Raw genomic sequence first — 21,503 nt, forward strand, 5'->3', positions numbered from 1 at the left:
TAGGGTTACAAGTAACCCTAACGCTAAGTAACTAATCCTAACTTAAACATGCGCATACAAATAATAATAATAACAACAACAACAACAACAACAACAACAACAACAATAATAATAATAATAATAATAATAATAATAATAATAATAGCATTCACAATAAATTTTACATATTTCCATAACATCACAATTTTATAAATATAATTTATTACTTTTAACTTAAAGTTCACTGTAAACCTTTGTTAAAGTAATTAGTGAAGGATTGAGCCATTGTGACTCTTGGATACAAATCTTCAATAATGTCCTTTGCTGGTCAGTGGTCAGCACAAAATATCACCCGTTTGGGCTGGAATAATCTAAAAATAATGAGAGTTGAATTTACAACAAAATGCCAAAAGCCACCTTAATAGTGACACAACAATTTTAAGCAAAACATAGATATGATTGCCAATGTACATACTTCCTATCTAGAACTAATTTAAAATTGTTATTGACCGCTAGGTGTCAGAGAGCTCTTGGTGTGCCATCAGTCAAATTACGTAGAAGAAGAAATTACGGAAGTACGGCTTCTAAACAGATTCCCTTTTGGGAGAGTAAAACAAACGAGAGCGTTTTGAAACATTAAAACGTGCTCGATCTAGGACTAACCATTACTCAATAAGACAATGGGAACCAGAGATGACGAATATGATTATTTGTTCAAAGGTAAAATTACTTTTTTTGTCGTTATCTTTTCCCTTTGCTTCTGTTAGCTGTCAGGCTAAAGTTAGCCGCCACTACCATTGTGCTTTGATTGTTTTTCTTCAAGCTTCTTGGTAAATGTCAGCGAGTTTAATTAATTTACACTACAGGATGGCTTTATCTCTTAAATACTGGCATTGTAAAAAGGGGTGGGGGAGTTTGAAACTCCGTCTGTGAGCTTAAAGAGCCGGGCCTTTTGGTAATGCTGGGTGCGGACTAGCGGACACGCCTAACGTTAACCGTTATCACATTATCTTCATGGGATTTCCAGTAAGGAGCCAGTCCACACGCCTTATTCATTGATACCACTATTATCGAATTAAAATATGTAACATTATCGATAAAACGCATCAACTACATCGTAGCGAGTTTTAAAACTCTAATCACGGACTAGTTTGGTATGACTTTAGTTTCATTTCAAGTAGGTCACAACAGGAAGGGATATTCATTAACACGATCGCGCAATCAATCGTCATGCAAATACACCTGTGTATAACAAAATGAGACAACAAAATTGTATATTGTGTTTTTCTTTTCTTTTTTTATGCATTGGGCGAGGAGGCATTACGTCTTTCCATTTATGTGCCTTTCTCAGGAAAACCCATCTTCATTACATGTATCTAAAATTTACAGTTAAATCGTACCCACCTTGAGCAATATCACAACGGTGTTCCAGTCCTAGTAAGTCTAACTTTGTGTGTAGTCGGTGTTTTAAATCCAAATTTCAACTTCTGATAATCTGTTTAAACCCAATGAGGCAACTATGATTTCATTAAACCCACCCCCTATAATTAACAAATAACAGCAGCATTTTAGAAACACTACATATGATCTGGTGATGCAGGTGTACTTTTCTGTCAATCAAAACACATAAAGGCAGAATATTTGACATAATTATTAAATTAGGTTACATCACACTGGAGTTCTACCCACATGTAGTATCCATTTATTTATTGATGCAATGGATCCATGGAGGGAGCATTAATCCATATTTTTCTGAATTGCAGTGGTCCTTATTGGTGACTCAGGTGTTGGAAAGAGTAACCTGCTATCACGTTTCACTCGCAATGAGTTCAACCTGGAAAGTAAGAGCACAATTGGAGTCGAATTTGCCACGCGCAGCATTCAGGTGGATGGAAAAACGGTGAAGGCCCAGATCTGGGATACGGCAGGCCAGGAGCGCTACCGTGCCATCACTTCAGCGTGAGTACTGTCAGTGTTGAAAATGCACAAAAAGAAACCCAGTTGGTAATAGGTGTTACAAGGTACAAAATTCAAATTGGCTATGAAAACCAATATGGCCAAAACGGAATTTAAGCAAGATCTGTTACCACTTACTGATGTTTTAGTTATTAGTCTACTCTCTACTCTAAATACGGCATTGTCATTAAATACTGCGTTTGTGGAGTGTAAGTTAAGCAGCAAAATCCACCTGTTTTTAGCCATCTCAGGGGGCAGCCATTTTGTCTCGTGCTGTTGACTGAAAATGACCACAGTTGCTGAGGGTTTGGGGAACGACCAATCACAGCTCACCTGTTTACTGAAGCTGAGTCGTGATTGGCTTTTACCTGAGCCGTTAGCAACTTGACGTTTTTTCAGTTAACGAAACGTGACAAAATGGGTGGATTTTGCTGCTCAACTCGTATTCCATAGATGCAAATTATGCAATATTAATCAGAATGGCGTGTTTAGTGGGGGCGCATAGAACAAATTTGGGGCGTAAAGTACTCGTGCCGGATTTCTGACATATTATATTTTTGGACAAGTTCTGTTTGTCTTGCTTAAGTTAAAAGTGTAGTACAAAGGATTTGTTTTGCCCTGTCCAGGCCGTTTCTGGTCGGAGACTCAATTAAAGTTACAGTGTGTAGAATTTAGTGCGAATCTAGTGGTGAAATAATAGAATACAACAATTTTGAAGCACATGGAAGCCTACCACCAATTACTAACAATTATTATTTGGAGGGCGAAAGCTAGCAAGAATTGCTAACAACAGTAGCTAGCAGGAGAAGCTAGCAAAAACTAGCGTGAGCAAATTGTGAGATAAGCTGCTGTAGCCGGAATCACAGGACTCAACGACGGCCACCTGCAGGCCCCAGCTGTGGAAGATAAGCGGGGTTCGACCCATTGGGTCTGACACGATCTGTAACTACCACAAGAGGCTAATTACGCCCGCGAAGCTCTTCTCCTTTGTCTATTCGTAGCAGAAAGATGGCGGCAAAACGTTAGCATCCTGTAAGGCAATCATTACTAGACTTATTATTATATAAAACAAAATGTACATTGATATGATAGGACATTTTTTTGCTTATTATTGAAATAGTGTGTTTTGATGAAAATTATTAGTTCACCAGTAGGTGGCACTAAATAATACACACTGTCCCTTCAACGTTTTCTTTCCAACCAAGCTGTGTAGGCAAGCTACTATCAGTGGCATATGCAAATTTCGCTGTGCGAACACCAGTTCCTGATTGGTGGACTGTTTCCACGGATGTGTTAGGATTTTGATTCCTGGAAGTGAACAAAAACATGTCTGCCAATTTCAAGCTGCAACCAAATAGATTGAGAAATCTTTCATCATTGTAGCAATTGATTAAGCCACTGCCAAAACAACAAAGAAATTCCATCAGAGGATAGAAGAAATGTTTTACATTGACCAAGCCAATATTTAGGCTCAAGTCAAAACAAATAGGGCTTGTATTTTATGGTGCTAAGAAAAGTTTTTTTTGAGAGTAGAAATGTCACAAAAGTTTGGCGATGCCAATTGGTTACATGCTTGTTGCAAGAATACTCCTGCATATTAATGAACTTTTAGGAGGGGAGAAGTCTAGAACACTTTCATAAACATTCAAGGTAGCAAGTTACCACAAGGTGGAGTCTTGATGTGCGTTTTCTCCTTTTCTTCCCATCTGTCATCGCAAACAAGCCTCAGCAATAACTGAGTTTGACAAATGATTTCCAATCAGCTGCATTGCCACTGACGAAAGTCAACTTTCTGAAATTGGGTTACCAAATGGCTGTAAGTCACCAGCTTTCTTCCAATGAATTGACTCTGATGAAAATTGATGGTGGGCTGCTGCAGGTACTACCGCGGCGCAGTGGGCGCTCTCCTGGTCTATGACATTGCCAAGCATCTAACCTACGAGAACGTGGAGCGCTGGCTGAAGGAACTGCGAGATCACGCTGACAGCAACATCGTTATCATGCTCGTGGGGAACAAGAGCGACCTGCGTCACCTCCGGGCTGTTCCAACTGATGAGGCCCGGGCTTTTGCTGGTAAGCCAAATTTGTTGCAAATTAAAAAAAGCTCAATTTCATTTGTATAACTCATTACATAAGCAAACCTAAAACTTTGCAGTTGACTTGCCTTGTATGCATTTCGCCCCTCACATAGCATTTCTCAAGTATTCTGTGTTCTCACCCATTAAAGAGTGTAGCATTTTTCATACAATGTAAAGCATGCCCCAGATCAAACCAAAAAAGCATTTAGTAAGAATAGGCTCTGAACCGTCACATATTTATGATTTTGTCCTTGAAGGAATATTTAGTGAGAAATTGACTATATGCCGTGCACGTCTGTGAAATAGACTGAGCCAGCTTGATTGTTTCTGCTCCATCTAGCTCGAAGCAAGACAAGTGCGTTCTTCACAAGATCAATTCAAGACGCATTGAATATTTGGCTGAAGGACACAACTCACATTAGAGCAAATTCATCCAAAGATCCACGTCAATACTTGAGTTCAAATATGGACTCGTCGTCTAATGCAAGGTTGTCAAACTCAGTTGAACAGGGGTCCAAAACTCAATACAAACTTTCGCTCACACATGATAAACATTTATTCGACTGACGGCCTTCCTGGGTGGCATTTGCATGGGTTTTCTCTGGGTACTCCGGTCTCCTCCCACATTCCAAAGACATACATGGCAGGTTAATTTGAAACTTTAAATTCTCCTTAGGTGGGATTGTGAGTGTGAATGGTTGTCTGTGTGTGCCCTGCGATTGGCTGGCAAGTAATATGTTAAATAAGTCAGTACTTGAAAATGAGCACATTTTGGAATAATTTGACACATTACCGGCATCATGGAACATTGCGTCAAATATTGCCTTCATTGAGGACTAGCTGCCAGGTTTCATCGCCTTCATTTGAGAAAGGGAAAAAAGACATTTACAGTGGCAGTGGCAAGCCAATTCAGCCAGTCTGTGATCCTCCTAAAAGGGTCTATGAAATACTTTACAGTCAAAAACCGCCATCGATTGTCACCAAAAGTTATGTGCATGTCTACTCATGCGCAAATCATACTCTGAAAATATTGGAACAAAGTCACAACTTTAATGAATGATTTGTAGTTTGTACTTGTTGGACAATCAATACATTTGTGTTAGATCAATTTAAAATGTGTACTGTGTTTCACAACATGTTTAAGTGTGTAAGAATGTAAGCATTTACGGTAGTAACATGTTTAATTTTGTCCTGCAGAGAAAAATGGTTTATCTTTTCTGGAGACATCGGCTCTGGATTCCACCAATGTCGAAACTGCCTTCCAGACCATTCTCACAGGTGTGTGCATGTCAATACATCACTCGTGTGCATTTAAATACGTCAGAACAGAAAATCTTTTGTCGCAGATGTAATGATGATTTAGAGCATGCGTTAAAAAAGTTTCAGATCAACCGTTGCTTGCAACTAAAACAAACATGATGACACGTTTTGCCTTTTCGAAGGGAATGGAGAGCATGTTTGGAGTAAGAGCAAGACACTTTTCTATTGGCAGGGATTAAAGATTGCGCTCCCTCGCAAAAAACGTTGCGTTCTTGTCATCTTCCATGTGACCAAAAGCGACGAGGATGGAACGTTTGTAAACATGAAACAAAGCAGTGAGAAAGCTTTCCCAAAGCGACTAGGATGGAGCATGTATTTTCCCACTGCTTTGTTTACACGTCGCTTTTGGTCACATGGAAGATGACCCGGAAGTGTTTAGAAGAATTGAAGACTTAATGCAATTTTAGGGAAAAAAAGAATGCGTATCAGTAGGAGTCGTTTTAAAATGATCTGTCATTGTTTTGGGGGGAATTTTTTGTACTTGTGGTATCATATTTGGTATTGGTGAGTACTCGAGTTGAGAATTTGTTCTGGTCATGGTTTTAAAAAAGGGGTATCTAACATCCATAATTATATAATAAGTATTAATTTTATTACCTTTCACGTTCTCACTTCAGAGTGCATTAAAGGATGAATTCTGTGTTTCAAAATAAAAACATACACGCGGCCATGAAACCAAATGACACCGAAAGATTTAGAAATGGACCACATTTGCAGAAGAAAGCAAATCTAGTCCCCAGTCTCGTCTCAAGCATTGTACGGTACACTACAGAACTTTGGACTTCAGATTGGGTTACAAAATTCTTTTATTGGCATCTTTCACGTAAACAGCGGCAATTGACTGCTTTTATGGGCAATGTGCATTCTAATAACTTGTGATCTCAGGTGAGCGTGACGTCACGACTGAATTAAACATTAACTTCCTGGTCTCCTTGCAGAGATCTACCGCATCGTGTCTCAAAAGCAGATGTCGGAGCGCCAGGAGAGCGACATGTCTCCCAGCAACAACGTGGTCAACATCCAAGTGCAGCCCACCGAGAACAAACCAAAGATGCAGTGCTGCCAGAACATCTAGCTGGGACCTGGCTGCTCCCTCCAAAACCCCGATCCTGCCCCCCACCCCCTTCTTCCATTCTCCATCAGAGGTCCAGAGCTGTGACCTGAACTCGCCACTACTTTTAAGCGCTCTCCCCTCCCCCCCCCCCCCCCCCCCCCAGTTCATGTTCCAGTAGAGAAAGTTGGGGCTCCTTCCTCCCGCCAAGCTGAGCCGCTCTGTCTTAAGGCTCGTAAGGACAGAAGGCAGCAAGCATTTCATATCACTTTAGATTTCATTCCACTTGTTGCGCTGACATGTCACAAAAAATGTCTTAATATATGAATGTGATTTGTTTCTCTCTGATGTCTTTATACTTTGTGCCCCTATTGATTCTTCCACGTTTTTCCTGATCTTTCTCTGTATTCTATCTAGTATATATGAATATATAAAGCACATGGAAGTTGCTCTGAAGTTTAGTCCTGGAAAAGAGCTCCTGTCATTGTTGACTCTCCTCTTTGCCGCTTAGTGCAATGTACTGTTTAGGAAACCACATGCAGGAGTGTCATGACTTTTGATCCCGTTGCTGTGAACATGACGCTAGTTAAATGTAGAGCCGTCAGTCTTGGTTATTCTGTGGAGAGGACGGAGGGGGCCTCCTCACGCGCCGTCAACATCTTGTTTACAAAAGAAAGCAGGTTGGAGGCAGCTTTGCATGTTTTAGTAGGCAAGAGACTGGGCTGCCCCCTTGAAAGCATAATCTGCTCATTTGATGTCGTTCGTCACAGAGGCACTCAGCTTGTGAGTTTGGGAAGTGAGGAAAAAGGCTTAGCTCTAATTGTCAACTATGCAGGAAAGAGCGTGCGGCTGTTCAGATATGGATTTCTTATTTGGATGCATTCAAATCACACTGATGTAGGCTTCAATGCGAAAACATGTTTGCAACAACAGTTTGACTTTTTTTGTATTTCTTTCTTGCACTGAATTTCACTAGCTTTAGTAAACAAACCTAGTCTAGCTTTTTTTTTTTTTTTTGATCGGGATGGATTTTTTTCCCTTCTTTTTGAGGTGACATCACATTTGAGTCACAAAAATGTAATCTTTTCGTCTCAAATAGTCTGAAGGAGTTAGTGTTATATCAAGTTGATGATGTGTAGAAGAAAAGATGTGAAGATTCATCCACGTTATCGTATCGGCTGTTTTTTCTGCTCACAGTGCCTCCTTCACTGTTCGCTTTTGTACCCCCCCCAACCACACACAGGTGCCCCCCCCCCCCCCAAATGTTATCTTTTCCCTGTCACATAAAGCCTACTTTACACCAAGCTGCCTCAGACTTGAACACAATGCATGGCTTTTTGGTGGGATTCCACGTGACCGCCTCCGTTGCAAACATCCGTGTCCATGAAATCAGCTTGGCGTGCTACAGTAGGACGACAAGCTCCGTTTCAGTCCAATACTCCCAATTTGCTCATTCAGCTTCTAGTCGTGTCCAGTGCCGTGATGGGTTTGGCATGCATATTTTGTGTGTGCATAGGAAGGATGGATGGGTATTTCGGAGTGTGTGAGCCTGGCTGGCAGTACCAATGGCGTTTCCTCGAACAGACGGTGCAGCCAACCAAGCTTCTTCACACAGTCTGGTGATGAGTCAAAGTTCCTTTCATCCAAAAATGATTCCCGATCATAATTTGTTTTGTGTTTTTTGATTGAATCTTTTTTTATGTTGTCATTTTTATATGTTTTGAAATTCATCAACTGACTGTAATTCTAGTGTAGGAGTGAAATGATGTCATTTCAATGATGATGAAGGGTTCAATGTAAGGGGGTCATAATGAATGGTTTTATGTTTTGTACAGATTGATAAAATTGTACAATTGTGTCTATATCTTAAGTTATCAGTTCATCGTAATAAAACGCACCAGTCATAAACCTTTTAGATGCTTTTCTTTTCACTTGGTCGTTTACTAACTTACTAGTATACCTTCACTCCCTTAAGCTTTGACAGTTTTATTGGTTGTAAACATGACCAGTAAAGAATAATCCAATTTGGAATTTAAAACAAAAGAAGGTATAATGACTAGATACAATTGGAACATTAACAGAAGGTAATTGAAGTGGAAACAAATGTGATTGTCAAGATGTCATCTTATTGCTGCGTGAAATTGAATGTATTTGCAACGGATTTGTGTGAGTGGGGCCTCATAAATACATTTAATATATTACAGTCCTATTGATCTGTAATAAGACTAATTAACATTGCCACAGAATAGATGCCTCTGTATGTTAGACCTGGAAATTAACAAGTAAAAGTTGCTTAAATAAATGAGTCAACTAATCCGGGTTAATATCAAATTGTCTTAAATCAAAACTGCTATGTAGGTACGAACGGCCCTATGAGGAGTTTGACAGACTGTTCAATTGGCTCCAAGTTATGAAATAAAGATATTGCTGGCTAACAATTAGAATAATCTTTTGCATGCATGTGTATTCACCCTGATGCAAAACCAAAAATAAAATAAACAGTCACAAGTGGACAAAGTGCACAATACAACACTTTTGCTACTGTACATACAGAAAGAATAAAGGTAAAAGAAGAAACAATGTAAAAATAGTGTTTTGATGCTGCGTTAACCTGGTTTGTTTGTTCGTGTTTGTTTGTCCTTCAGTGTCCGCTTACTGGACATGCAGGCTAACTTTTGCTGACACTGCTGTGTACCTATATTTGCTCTACAGTTTTTTTTTTTTTTTTTTACAGTGAAAACACAAGTTTAATGGCACAAAACACCTAAAATCGAAGATATTTACATTGATAAAATATATCAAATAGCAGTGCATTGCAATGTCTGTTGTCTTTTCCATTTCCTTCGGCACATACCGAAAACTACAAAAACATACGGCCTCTTGACAGTTTCAAGTAGTCAAACTGGATTCCGTGTAGTTCAAAAGTGGGGTGGTCGCGTTTCCCGCGTGAGGTTGGGGGGGTGCTCTAGACTAGAGCAGCGAGCCAGTTGGGCTTCCAGGCAAAGGCGGGCTGTGGCTGGGTCGTACGGGCAACAAGTCGTAGTGGCTGGGGATGTGGCTGTTCCTGGGAAGGTCGTAAGGGTTCTGTGGGTAACTGGGCACCACCACGCCGCCGCCTTCTGGGATGATGCTGATGGTGGGCTCTGAGAGAGACAAAAGGCCGACGTTGTCATTTGGGCGCTCCTTACAAAGCAATCAGGAACTGAAATGGTTGTTTTCTATAAGAAAATAGCACTATAATATTATACATGTATAAAAACATACTGTAATGACATATTTACATCTAATTAAAAATAATTTAACAGTATTTGCCAAATTTTCTACTTCACTGCACATTTTGACACTCATTCTGATGTGCACAACTTGGCCACCTGGGGGCAGTATTAGCATATAGGTACTTGCCAACGTTGGGTTTGTGAAAAATCTATATATTACTACTATTTGCCTTCCTTGAATGGCACGGCTGGCTGATGGAGGTAGCCGTTTGGGAAACCCAAGAAAATTATCGATGGCGTCTGGTCGTCTCTTTCACTGTCCCTCTTTGCCATACATGGACTGGACAATTCCGAGCCTTCTTCACCAGTCAAAATGTTGGTCTTACTCGGGGAAAGGAATCTCTCCACTCATTGAAAAGCATGGAACTTTGGATCATTGTAATTTGGTTTGTGAGGATTATTTTAATTTCAAAATGTGATGAAATATCGTTTGACTATTCTAACAATCTGCCTGGTTTGCATGCTATTCATAGGCAAAAGCATTACAAGCATTTGAGCCTTGGGTCCTGCTTCCCAGCGAATTTTGCCAAGGTCATTGTTTAGACCCGGTATTACTCAGGTCCTGTCCCGGCATTCCGTAGCCTATAATAGTAACCATTAGTGGAGAGTGGTAATAAACAGCTTTTCAACTGCAATTGCTTGTGAAGTGAATTGAGTCACTTGCCAGTTGCCACCATGCAGCACTCATATCTCAAGTTTACGCTCACCATTCAAAACAAACAAAAAAATAGTCCATCGATGGCTCAAATCTCAAAGGTATCTGTGTATTTTTTTTTTCAATAGTCATGGACTAATATATATATATATATATATATATATATATATATATATATATATATATATATATATATATATATATATATATACATATATATATATATATATATATATATATATATATATATATATATATATATATATATATGTATTTAAGGCTGCTGAATGCAGGAAATTCAATTTCACATCGCTACTGCTTCGTCTCAGTGTGCCCTGCGATTGGCTGGCAACCAGTCCAGGGTGTACTCCGCCTACTGCGCAAAGCCAGCTGAGATAGGCTCCAGGCACCCCCCTTGTGAGGAATAAGCGGTCAAGTAAATGGATGGATGGATGGATGGATGGATGGTTGGGAGATCACTACTGCCACTTGTGGCCAAAAAGTGAAACTGAAACTATCACGTAAATTGTTACAAAGAGCAGCTTTAATTTGTTTATTTATTTATTTTTTCAATAGAATGTGAATATAAAAATGCAGTTTTGGTGTCAAAATGTTTTCTACATGCCTATGCAGATTTGCTCATGATCTAATATTACATACCAAAAATGCTTGGTTGATTTCCTAACTCATTCGCTGAGTAGATGTGCATTTTGAGCATATTGGGTTACTTTTACCCAAGGTTGGATTAGTTATTTTGACTCAGCAGATTGGGTTGCTTTTGGACAGTTTTGTGCCATCTTCTGAAGCTGAAATGAAGAGAGCAGGGTTTAAATCCCGGTCAGGCTGAACGGTAACATCCAGTTAGGTCCCCAGGCCAGACTGTTTATGCCATATGCTGATTACAAGCCAGTCCCAACATGTGTGGGTTGCATCAGGAAGGGCAGGAATAAATGTGACAAACATATGTAAATGACTCACTGTGGCGACCTTTGACTGAGCATTGTTTCTTCTACTTTGAAATTGTTGGTCATCAAATTTGTATTGTTTTTAACCACAGTTATAATGATAACCTGGTAACCCATTTCGTGGTAGCTTTAATTCATCAGTATGGTCGTTTTTACTTCTTGTTGGATCAAATCTGGGTCAAATCCTCAAAATTGGCTCGGTCACTTGTGGATCCAGCGCTAGGTTAGCTATTTCACCAAATTTGGGTTACTTTTTACCCAGCAGCGTAGGGCAGTCCAAATTCAAGTGAAACACACCCATGTTGTAGACATTATTTGCAGGACCATTGGTCGTTGAAGTGGCGCCGATGGTAGTCGCACAGCAGTGTGCCATGTGTTGGTGGTGAGCTGGCGATTTCATCTCCACGTAGCTGCTCTCCGAGTGTTTGCACGCCAAACCGGGTGGGTCGCTGATGGTGGCGTACGGGTTCTCGCTGTTGAGGGAGCAGGTGCTGGACATGGAACTCTTCATGTAGTCTAAGTCAGGAACAAAGACAACAGTAATGTTTACTGTCAGTGGTTGCACTCAGCATCAATATTTTTAACATCCTATTAAATGTTTTGGTAAGAACATGTGCGAAAAAGTTCAACAACAGAAGTGAAGAAATAGGTTAAAAGACAGCTGAAAGAAAGAACAGCAAGCAGTGATCATGTTCATTGGAGGAGAGATTCCTTGAGTGAGTTTGGGGAGAGGTTGGGTTGGCACACAGAGGAGAAGAATCAGTCGTAACCTGCAGACACAGACACATTCGTAAGGACGAGTTCATCCACAACACGTTAGCTGTATCGAGGAAACGGCCGGGCAAAAGTTTAGTTTGAGGACAGTGGGGAATTTCACGCTGCACCTCTTTTGCTCATCTTGTCGGTGTAATATTGTAAAGACGATAACATTGACATATAGCTGATGTATTATTGTTAGGGGTCTTAAAATTTGTGTATTAATTTTAAGTTAATTTAAAATTCCTTTAACGTATTTTTTTTAATAGCACAATTAATGGCTACCCTTTACATGGAAAGCCTGTAATTCCAGTCACAACGCAGCAGAATTTAGCAGTAATACATTTAATAGTAATGCATATATTTGTGGAGAATGGGGTCAAGTTGTATTTTACAATTTGAAAAATGTGCAGAATTTCACAAGTTACTTCATGTTAAACATTTGATAGCTCTTAATATGAAAAGAAAAATGCACTGAGCTGTCACCGTCTTACATATGCAATTATACAGTACATTTTTTTTTATTTTAACTAAATTTTCTGAATTATTATAAAATTACTGTATCAATGACTAAAAGTTGCAGTCATTAGTTTAACATTAGTTTATTAGTTTAACATTTGTCTCCACTTTTATGTTAACAAGAGTATGAAAATTAGGAAAAAACATTTTATTGTCCATTTTATTGTACTCTATCCATTTTTTTTTTTTTTTTTTTTTTTTTTTACTGCTTACTCCATTCAGGGTCAAGGGGTGCTTGAAATCCCAGTTGACTTTTTGTTCCATTTTTGTACTCCGCTTATTCTGAGTAGAAAGTAAAAATCTATTTAACACAGCTTACTTTCATAGAAGTAAATCGTAGTCTGTCATATAAGTAAATAGCGTGGAACTCTGTTAACTTAAAGATTTAAACTCAACAGGCCAAACTGTTATCCATCCATCCATCCATTTTCTTGACCGCTTATTCCTCACAAGGGTCGCGGGGGCTGCTGGCGCCTATCTCAGCTGGCTCTGGGCAGTAGGCGGGGGACACCCTGGACTGGTTGCCAACCAATCGCAGGGCACACAGAGACGAACAACTATCCACACTCGCACGCACACCTAGGGACAATTCAGAGCACTCAATTAACCTGCCATGCATGTCTTTGGAATGTGGGAGGAGACCGGAGTACCCGGAGAAGACCCACGCGGGCACGGGGAGAACATGCAAACTCCACCCAGGAAGGTCCGAGCCTGGACTCGAACCGGAGACCTCAGAACTGGGAAGCGGACGTGCTAACCACTCGACTACCGTGCCGCCCCCAAACTGTTATGTAAGATAAAATTCTGTCAAAACATCTACGTTAATATACAGTCTTGTATAACATTCAGCGCTCCAAAGTCTAAATGGAGCTGAGGAGGTTTAAAATGCAGGAGAGGCAATCATTGGATAAGGAACGTGTTCAAACGAGCGGATTGGCTGAGGAGTCTGAGGTGATGATGTCACGACTTGAGGTTCTCCTCACAGTGTACCTCTGTAGTGTGGATCCACTTGGTAACTGTAACGCCGGTCAATGCAGTATAAGCCTGAATAGTAACAAGGAATAGGCGGAACAATTCAAACAAGGAACAAGAATTTAATTTTAAGTGTTTCAAAAATGTTCTTTTAAAGCAGCAAAAACAGGGGAAAAAAGGTGCACTAGCGACTGACCCAACTCACTGAGGTTACAATAGGCACCCCACTCTGGAGCACTGTTCCTATGTCTTCGTTTGGCCTTCATCTGAGAAATAAAAGGAAAGTTTTGATTTATTTTCACGTATCTTTATTTATGAAACTGATTACAAACCCATCTATCCATCCATCCATCCATTTTCTTGACCGCTTATTCCATACAAGGGTCGTGGGGGGGTGCTGGAGCCTATCTCAGCTGGCTTTGGGCAGTAGGCGGGGTATACCCTGGACTGGTTGCCAGCCAATCGCAGGGCACACAGAGACGAACAACCATCCACACTCACAAGCACACTTAGGGACAATTCAGAGCGCCCAATTAAAATGCCATGCATGTCTTTGGAATGTGGGAGAAGACCGGAGTGTCTGGAGAAGACCCACACGGGCATGGGGAGAACATGCAAACTCCACCCAGGAGGCACGCACCTTAACAGTGTCAAACTCAAAAGCTCACCATTTTGTTTTTCTGTGGCCCACTAAAACAAACAAAGCAGGTTTGCTTCATATTTCTGGCTAAATGGCTGTCTTCCTTCATTTTCATTCCTATTATTGTTCCTTCCTTTTCATTGTGTCCATAATGTTGTTTGCAGCAGGACTTGAACTATGACCTTCCAGTACCCACCCCAAAGCACATATGATGATTTCATGACTGACAGTAGCCACAGCAAATTTATAGTAATTTATATAATATTTTCTATTTATCTTTTTGACAGGCAATACAATTAGGGGCCTCTGTTTTTTATGTGATTTGGGGATAACCATGTTGGCAACATTTCAAAAGTTAAAGGAGTCAGTAATAATAATAAAAAAAAAAGTCTTCCTTCTTACCTGAAATGGTTTGACTCTTATGGCAAAACAGCACAATTTGTGTAGTTTGTTCAGACATGCTATTAAGCTGAGATGGATATGTTATGGTATGTTTGCTGCTGTGATGACGTGTGAGTGACGCCATCGAGGCCCACCTTGGTGGAGCGTCTCTTGTCCGGTTTGGCGTAGTGGGCGGAGTAGGTGCACGGGCCCAGCGTGCGGTAGCTGGGGTTGGAGAAGCAGTGGCCTATGGAGCTGTTACAAGGTGACGACTCCGCAGAAGCGAGCAGGCCAGCGCACTGAAGCCCTGCTGTCGCCACATGACATCAGCACATTCTCGACATATCATCGTTTGATATACAGTACAAAGGTCAACATGACAACCAGACTTTAATGTCTGGTGAATGACATACAATGCTAAAAAGTAAGAAAAAGACTTGTGAAGTGGCACTTATGGACTAGTTCATACACACAAACCTGTAGTTGAGCGATGGTAATTTTGTGAGAACATAAATTACTCATAACATAAACTACTTACTTTTGGGTGAAAATTCCAGATGGAGCTAAAACGCATTATAACCTTTACAGGTGAAAAGTAATTTGACCTTGGCACACGTTGTGCATGAAGGTGAGAGAGAGAGAGAGAGAGAGAGAGAGAGAGAGAGAGAGAGAGAGAGAGAGAGAGAGAGAGAGAGAGAGAGAGAGAGAGAGAGAGAGAGAGAGAGAGAGAGAGAGAAAAGGAGGTAGAGAGGGAGGGACAAAGAGAGGTAGACAGAAAGACAGACAAAGAGAGAAGGGGAGAGAGGAAGAGAGAGACAGAAAGAGAAAGAGAGCGCATGGGACAAAAGGAGAGAGAGAGAGAGAGAGGGAGAGAGAGAGAGAGAGAGAGCGCTCACCAGAGAGGGAGTAGTCGGTGGAGTTGATGTGCAGGGCGGGTGTGTAGGTGACGTTGGGCACATGGTGTCCTTTCTCTCTCTGTCGGTAGCGCAACCAAACCACGAGAGCCAGCATGGCCATGATGAGCAGCAGCAGAAAGATGATGCCGAGGATGGCGCCGGCCGATTGACGTTCGGATGCAAGAGCAGGACTGATCTTGGTGTAGGGGTTCAGCTCCTCCATCATCAAGGCCGCTGACAAGTACAATTGATGGACATGTTAAATGCTACTCCTCGTCGACTAAACTCCAAATGGTCCTTGGCCCGCATATTGTATCGTCAATACTTTTAGTTTCCTATCAGACTTCCAGATCCCTCAGGTCATCAGGTGCAGGCTTATTGAATGTTTCCAGAACCAGAACCAAACAAATGGAAGCGGTGTTTGGTTTCTATGTTCTTGAAATGTGGAACAAATTGTGAGCTGATCCAATTGTCTGTACATGTAAATCTGGCCTGACTCACCTTGGTCGCAGCGGATGCCTTTGAACCCAATGCTACAGTAGCAGGTTCCTGTCACGTAGTCGCATGTGGCGTTGTTCATGCACTCACAAAGCTGCTGGCAGCCGTATCCAAACGTCCCAGCAGGGCACTCTGCACACAGGAACGCAGGTTTTACACATCTCACGATTTGTGCAAATGAAATAATGGAATGAAAACTCACTGAGTTCACAGCTTTCTCCAATGAAGCCCGTCCTGCATGAGCACTGCCCACTCATGTGGTCACAGTCGGCCCCGTTCTGACAGCGACACACTTCAGCACACTGAGCGCCGTAGAAACCTGTTGGACAGCCTGAGGAAGGACACAAAAATGTACTGTCTCTATTATGTTTTCGGCTGGCAACCAGTCCAGTGTGTCCCCCGCCTACTGCCCAGAGCCAGCTGAGATAGGCGCCAGCACCCCCCGCGACCCTTGTGAGGAATGAGCGGTCAAGAAAATGGATGGATGGATATTATGTTTTCATTGGAACCATTATTACTATTTTATTTGCAATTTTCTATTATTTCAATGCTTGAAAATTGCCACCATTACAAAACCTTTACGAACTTTAAAGTATTGTCCAATGTTGTAATATGCTTAACAAATGTGCCCTCCTGAAAATTCATCACCCTTTGGAAGCCTTGTGGCAAAATGTACACATATAAACTAACTGTTACATCATTTCATCTTCTTTTTCACCATAAATGACTTAAACCACTTCCTAGTTGCTCAAAAGTACCAAACATGAACACATTTCTGAATAAAAGTTAACCCAGTTTTATTAAATTAATTAATTTTTTAAGTTTGTAATTACAAATTTTTTTTACAAAACATCTTATTTTCTTTGTAATAGGGCTGTGATGATGATTCAAGCATTGGAGTTTTTTTTTTTTTTTTAACAAAGTATGCTTTTTCTAAATATATTAAAAATAAATGGACAAAATTGTGGTTCGCGTGTTGGTTTGGAAAGCAATCCAATTTTTCATGACTCCCTTGCTATGTTATTTGCCAACCCCTTATTTAGAGTCTTTAGTGAACGCAACGTGCATGTTTTTGGAATACTCAGGAAAAACCCAAGCAAGCATGAGGAGAACATGCTAACGCCACTAAGGAAGGCAGGAGCTCATACTGTTTACTGTGAGACCAACAATCTGTGGCTATGTGCATGACATGCAGTTTTGTTGATCGGCCACCAGATGGTGACTGCACCTCAGAATGTAACAGGCTATGCTTGAATATTCACTGGCAGTGGATGCTGACGTTGCCTGCCGATCTTGTTTAAAAAAAATACAAATAAAATACGTAAATATATATATATATATATATATATATATATATATATATATAAACTCTCTCTCTCTCTCTCTCGCTCTCTCTCTCTCTCTATGTGTGTATATATATATATAATATATATATATATATACACACACATAGAGAGAGAGAGAGAGAGAGAGAGAGAGGAGAGAGACAGAGAGAGAGAGAGAGAGAGAGAGAGAGAGAGAGAGAGAGAGAGAGAGAGAGAGAGAGAGAGAGTTTCAAATCTGTGAATCAGTCATGGGATCGATTGATGTATAACTTTGACTGAAGGTTGATGTGGTTGAAGTGATTTACAGTTAATTGAAGAGTTAATGTTGTGAGTGGAGAGAGAGAGGAGAGAGAGAGAGAGAGAGAGAGAGGAGAGGCGAGAGAGAGAGAGAGAGAGAGAGAGAGAGAGAGAGAGAGAGAGAGAGAGAGGAGAGAGAAGAGAGAGAGAGAGAGAGAGAGAGAGGAGAGAGAGAGAGAGAGAGAGAGAGAGAGAGAGAGAGACATACGCTGAGTACAGAAGAGTCCTGTCCATCCAGGACTGCAGTCACACACCTCCATCTGTGGGGCTACACTGGGCTTCATTGTGACAGTTACATGTGTGAATGCAATTGGGACCCACGAACCCCGAGGACAGGCTGCCAAAACAAGACACACACAAATATGTCACCGGGAATGACTTGAAATGAAGTAAAAATGGCAAACAAAGCGAATATTGTTGTGTGTATGTTTCTTACATTTGGAGCAGTCCTCGCCAATCCATCCAGGGTAGCACTGACACGAGCCATCGATGGGATTACAAGTGCCGTTGTTTGTGCATAGGCACGTCTCAGCGCAGTGCTTACCGTATTTTCCACTTGAACATACTGTCGGCACACAACCCCAAAAAAGGAAGCACTGAGCCATCAAAACATCTTACATCAAAATATAAGACAGAAAGATGGTAATTATAGTATATAACATTGGCTATTTGGCTAATACAAACATGGTTAGACATTGTTTCACACATGTGCATGCACGTACACAAACGAGATTGAAGGACTCACACGGAAGTTTTGCAATTAATGTGAAGGACAGATTTGTGAGCCGTGCAATGAAGACGAAGGAGGTCAGACAGGAGGCTAAGCACAAGGTCTTAGTGCCTCGTTGGTTCCTGGCAGGAACTTGGAATTGATTTGGAATGTTGTAGAAGTCAATAGTGGTATTGAGAACAACAATAATGTGGCACAACTGGCCCTTGGTTAATTTTTGACAAACACTTAAGCAATTTGATTGAGGCACAAATACAGTATAACGAGTTGAACCATGAGATTAAAATCAGCATCAGGCAACTATTTTGAACACAGTTGAAAAAAGAATGTCAATAAACCTCTTCAGTATTTAGTAGTATCAGAAGATTTAGGTCAAAACGAGAGAGAACAAACCAAATGAAAGAGGCTGCAGAGGCCTGGAAAAAGCAAAAGTCTGGTGAAGTCAATATGTCGCAGGCTTGAGCCATTATTGCAAGTAAAGTTTATGCCACCAAATATGAAATGTTATTCATTTTAAGTTCATTTAATGTCCGCTCCAATAATTTTGCTCACTTGAAAAGTGGGTGGCTTCAAACAAAAGATGTCCTGAGTTGTTTCATGTACCTAGATGTAAATATCTTGGACTTTTTTTTTTTTTTGGTCTCATATTTTGTTCTGAAACAACAAACACAAAAACAAAGGAAAGGACCTTGCCGTTCCCATACTTTTGAAGGGGATTGTGCATGCTGCACCATTTGAAGATGTGTTTTCCCATGACTAATCAGTGAAGAAAAATCCTAATACTGAATACATTATAATGAGACATAATCTTATGAGGACAAACAAATATAATAAAAGCATATTTTGAAAATGCAATAAAAAAAGATCTTGAATTGCACAATAATTTTAATGAGTGTCTTATAGAGGGTCTATAAAAGTAGTCTGAAATAAAAGCAATCCCTTTCCTCTCATATGTTGGGCTGAGGCTTCTGATGTGTGAGAGCAGTAACTAGTGTGTCAGTGTCCACTGAAAGGATTCATCGGCACTAGAAGCGGACATGGGATTTATCAGGACTTCCAAGTTTTATCTATGAATTGGCTGAAAGATGCAGCGGAATAACTAATGTATAACAATCTGCCTTCATGTTTAATGCTAATGAATATTTTACAGCTCACTTTTCCAGTGTCTCCATTTCAAATTCAACTTGGCAGTGAACCTTTGGCTGCCTTCATTGACAAGTTAACATCTGTTTAACCCACGGAAATGTTAATCACGCTAAATATCGCTGGCGTCGGGCCGAAACCTCATAAGTTACAATTTGGCGAATTTCATTATTTTTTTCAAAAAAGTATACCACACGTGTGGGTGTCATTTTTACAAATTATTGACCGATCTTAAGTGTTGTAAAGTGACTTGCTCTCTTTGATGATGCAATGCTAATGGCTTCTTTTGGGATCTATTGAAAAGCGGCAATTTTGGAGGTACAAGATTTTAGCCTGGCGCCAGCGATATACAACAGTGAAGAAAGAATGTGATGAAATATAGTTCCAAAATGAAATGATAAGTGTGTATCGGATATAAGTACTATAAGGACATTAAAAAATGCTCAAGTGGCTAAGGTCAAAAGGCCAAGATGCACGGGACACGGGACAGCAGGACTTCTGATTCAAACACCGAGCCTTAGAAATATGAGGGTGAATGCTAACCACTCATCCTCTATGCTGCCATGATAAAATCCAATGTCATTCTCTTACTGTAGACAAGAGTGGGTGAGTCACCCCTGCGAAAATGGGCCCGGATTTGGTCACTCATCAGGACCCAAATGTGTCATCACATGTATGAATCAAGCAAGAAAACATAAGGAGCCGAGCTACTTAACCATGACAACAGAATTAAAAACAATGCAACAAACGTTCTTTGAATTGCCACATAGAAATTGTGACTAATCTTTTTGACTTCGTGATGTGAAAATCCCACCATAACAAGCTACAATATGTCACCGAGATAGATAACAAATATTTACACTTTGTTTGAATTTGTTCTTTTTGCCACTCTGAAAAGCAGTTTGTGTCCAAAATAAGACGGAGAGACACATTCGACTCCTTGGGGGGTATTGTGACAGATCTGCCTGGTAAGCATTTTGGGTGCTGTAATGGTATGTTGGCTGCCAATATGGCTGGACTATTAGCGTTTATGGGCGAACAATGGGAGACCATTAAATTACTTTTTAATGTGACGACTGACGACCTAATAGAAAGTGGAATAATCATGCTCTTTAATCAGCATCTTAATACGTCTCCACTGCCGACTGCAAGGATTATCTCAGAATTATTTGTGAGCCATTACCATTGTTGTGAACCACATTTTATGAATATAAACCTTTTCCATATCTTTATAGCTTACTTCAAGTCTTAAAGGGCTTAACAAGATGATTCATGTTTTTTAATCATTGTTGTTGTTGCCTTTAACAACTTTGAGGCCGAGATGACTCAGGAGAGCGTCAGTGAGCTAAGGTAGTTCAACCTGCCAAATAAGATGCTGACCCAATGCACTTTGTATCGCCAGAACAGATTGCTTGCGCTAGCAGGCATGACATGAGCAAAGCACGTCACCTTCTTGACGTATGGCGCAGGAAAGATTACAACAGACCCCCGCATTCAGTCTGATGAGGGTCTCATCTTGTGCTACTTCAAGGTGATTGGTTCAGAACAACAGAGCACCACAACACACTGTGCATTTTTCTCCCATTCAATGGAATAATGTGATAATCAAGCTAAAGAATTGTATGTATTATGTTGTACAAAACAGTTACATGTCATTTTAACCTGATGCTTTAGGATGTCTGAATGTAAAATCAGCATTATCATGACATTTCTTTTTTCCGAAGTACTGTATTTTTCGGATTATACGTCGCTCCGGATTATAAGTCGCACCAGCCAAAAAATGCATCATTAAGAAGGAAAAAACATATATAAGTCGCACTGGAGTATAAGTCGCATTTTTGGGGGAAATTGATTTGATAAAATCCAACACCAAAAACATACATGTCATCTTGAAAGGCAATTTAAAATAAAAATAAAATAGAGAACAACAGGCTGAATAAGCGTACGGTATACTAATGTTACATGACTGACATGCCTGGTAATGTCAGTAACGACGTAACATATTAATAGTTTGTAGCGAGCAGTGATGGGAGTCGGAGGCGGAGTGTTGAAGCACGGAGCCAAAGT

At 40.5% G+C, this 21,503-nt stretch overlaps 1 protein-coding gene and 1 pseudogene across 2 annotated transcripts in view; one reads left to right on the top strand and one right to left on the bottom strand.

Annotated features, from left to right (window-relative positions):
* Nucleotides 1-520: 520 nt before the first annotated feature.
* Nucleotides 521-8,292, top strand: rab11a (RAB11a, member RAS oncogene family). Its single transcript, XM_077519272.1, has 5 exons — nt 521-699; nt 1,743-1,938; nt 3,815-4,008; nt 5,211-5,291; nt 6,272-8,292. Exons 1-5 carry the CDS (start codon nt 660-662, stop codon nt 6,406-6,408), a joined length of 648 nt encoding a protein of 215 aa, XP_077375398.1. The 5' UTR covers nt 521-659; the 3' UTR covers nt 6,409-8,292.
* A 536-nt stretch (nt 8,293-8,828) lies between these two features.
* LOC144017558 (multiple epidermal growth factor-like domains protein 11) overlaps nt 8,829-21,503 on the bottom strand; it is a 91,831-nt pseudogene continuing 79,156 nt past the window's right edge. The window contains exons 16-25 of the transcript XR_013283209.1: nt 18,000-18,128; nt 17,772-17,900; nt 16,144-16,272; nt 15,945-16,073; nt 15,444-15,677; nt 14,703-14,857; nt 13,723-13,792; nt 13,545-13,598; nt 11,577-11,795; nt 8,829-9,527 (exon numbers count right to left, since the gene is read on the bottom strand). The product of XR_013283209.1 is annotated as a multiple epidermal growth factor-like domains protein 11 (transcript). The remainder of the gene's footprint in view (nt 9,528-11,576; nt 11,796-13,544; nt 13,599-13,722; nt 13,793-14,702; nt 14,858-15,443; nt 15,678-15,944; nt 16,074-16,143; nt 16,273-17,771; nt 17,901-17,999; nt 18,129-21,503) is intronic.

This window comes from Festucalex cinctus, chromosome 4, assembly GCF_051991245.1.
Source record: "Festucalex cinctus isolate MCC-2025b chromosome 4, RoL_Fcin_1.0, whole genome shotgun sequence".
Classification (NCBI taxonomy): domain Eukaryota; kingdom Metazoa; phylum Chordata; class Actinopteri; order Syngnathiformes; family Syngnathidae; genus Festucalex; species Festucalex cinctus.

Coding starts and splice junctions, on each gene's coding strand:
- rab11a (XM_077519272.1), top strand. CDS start 660: ATGGGAACCAGAGATGACGAATATGATTATTTGTTCAAAG. Junction 700..1,742: donor ATATGATTATTTGTTCAAAG/GTAAAATTACTT, acceptor TCTGAATTGCAG/TGGTCCTTATTGGTGACTCA. Junction 1,939..3,814: donor TACCGTGCCATCACTTCAGC/GTGAGTACTGTC, acceptor GGGCTGCTGCAG/GTACTACCGCGGCGCAGTGG.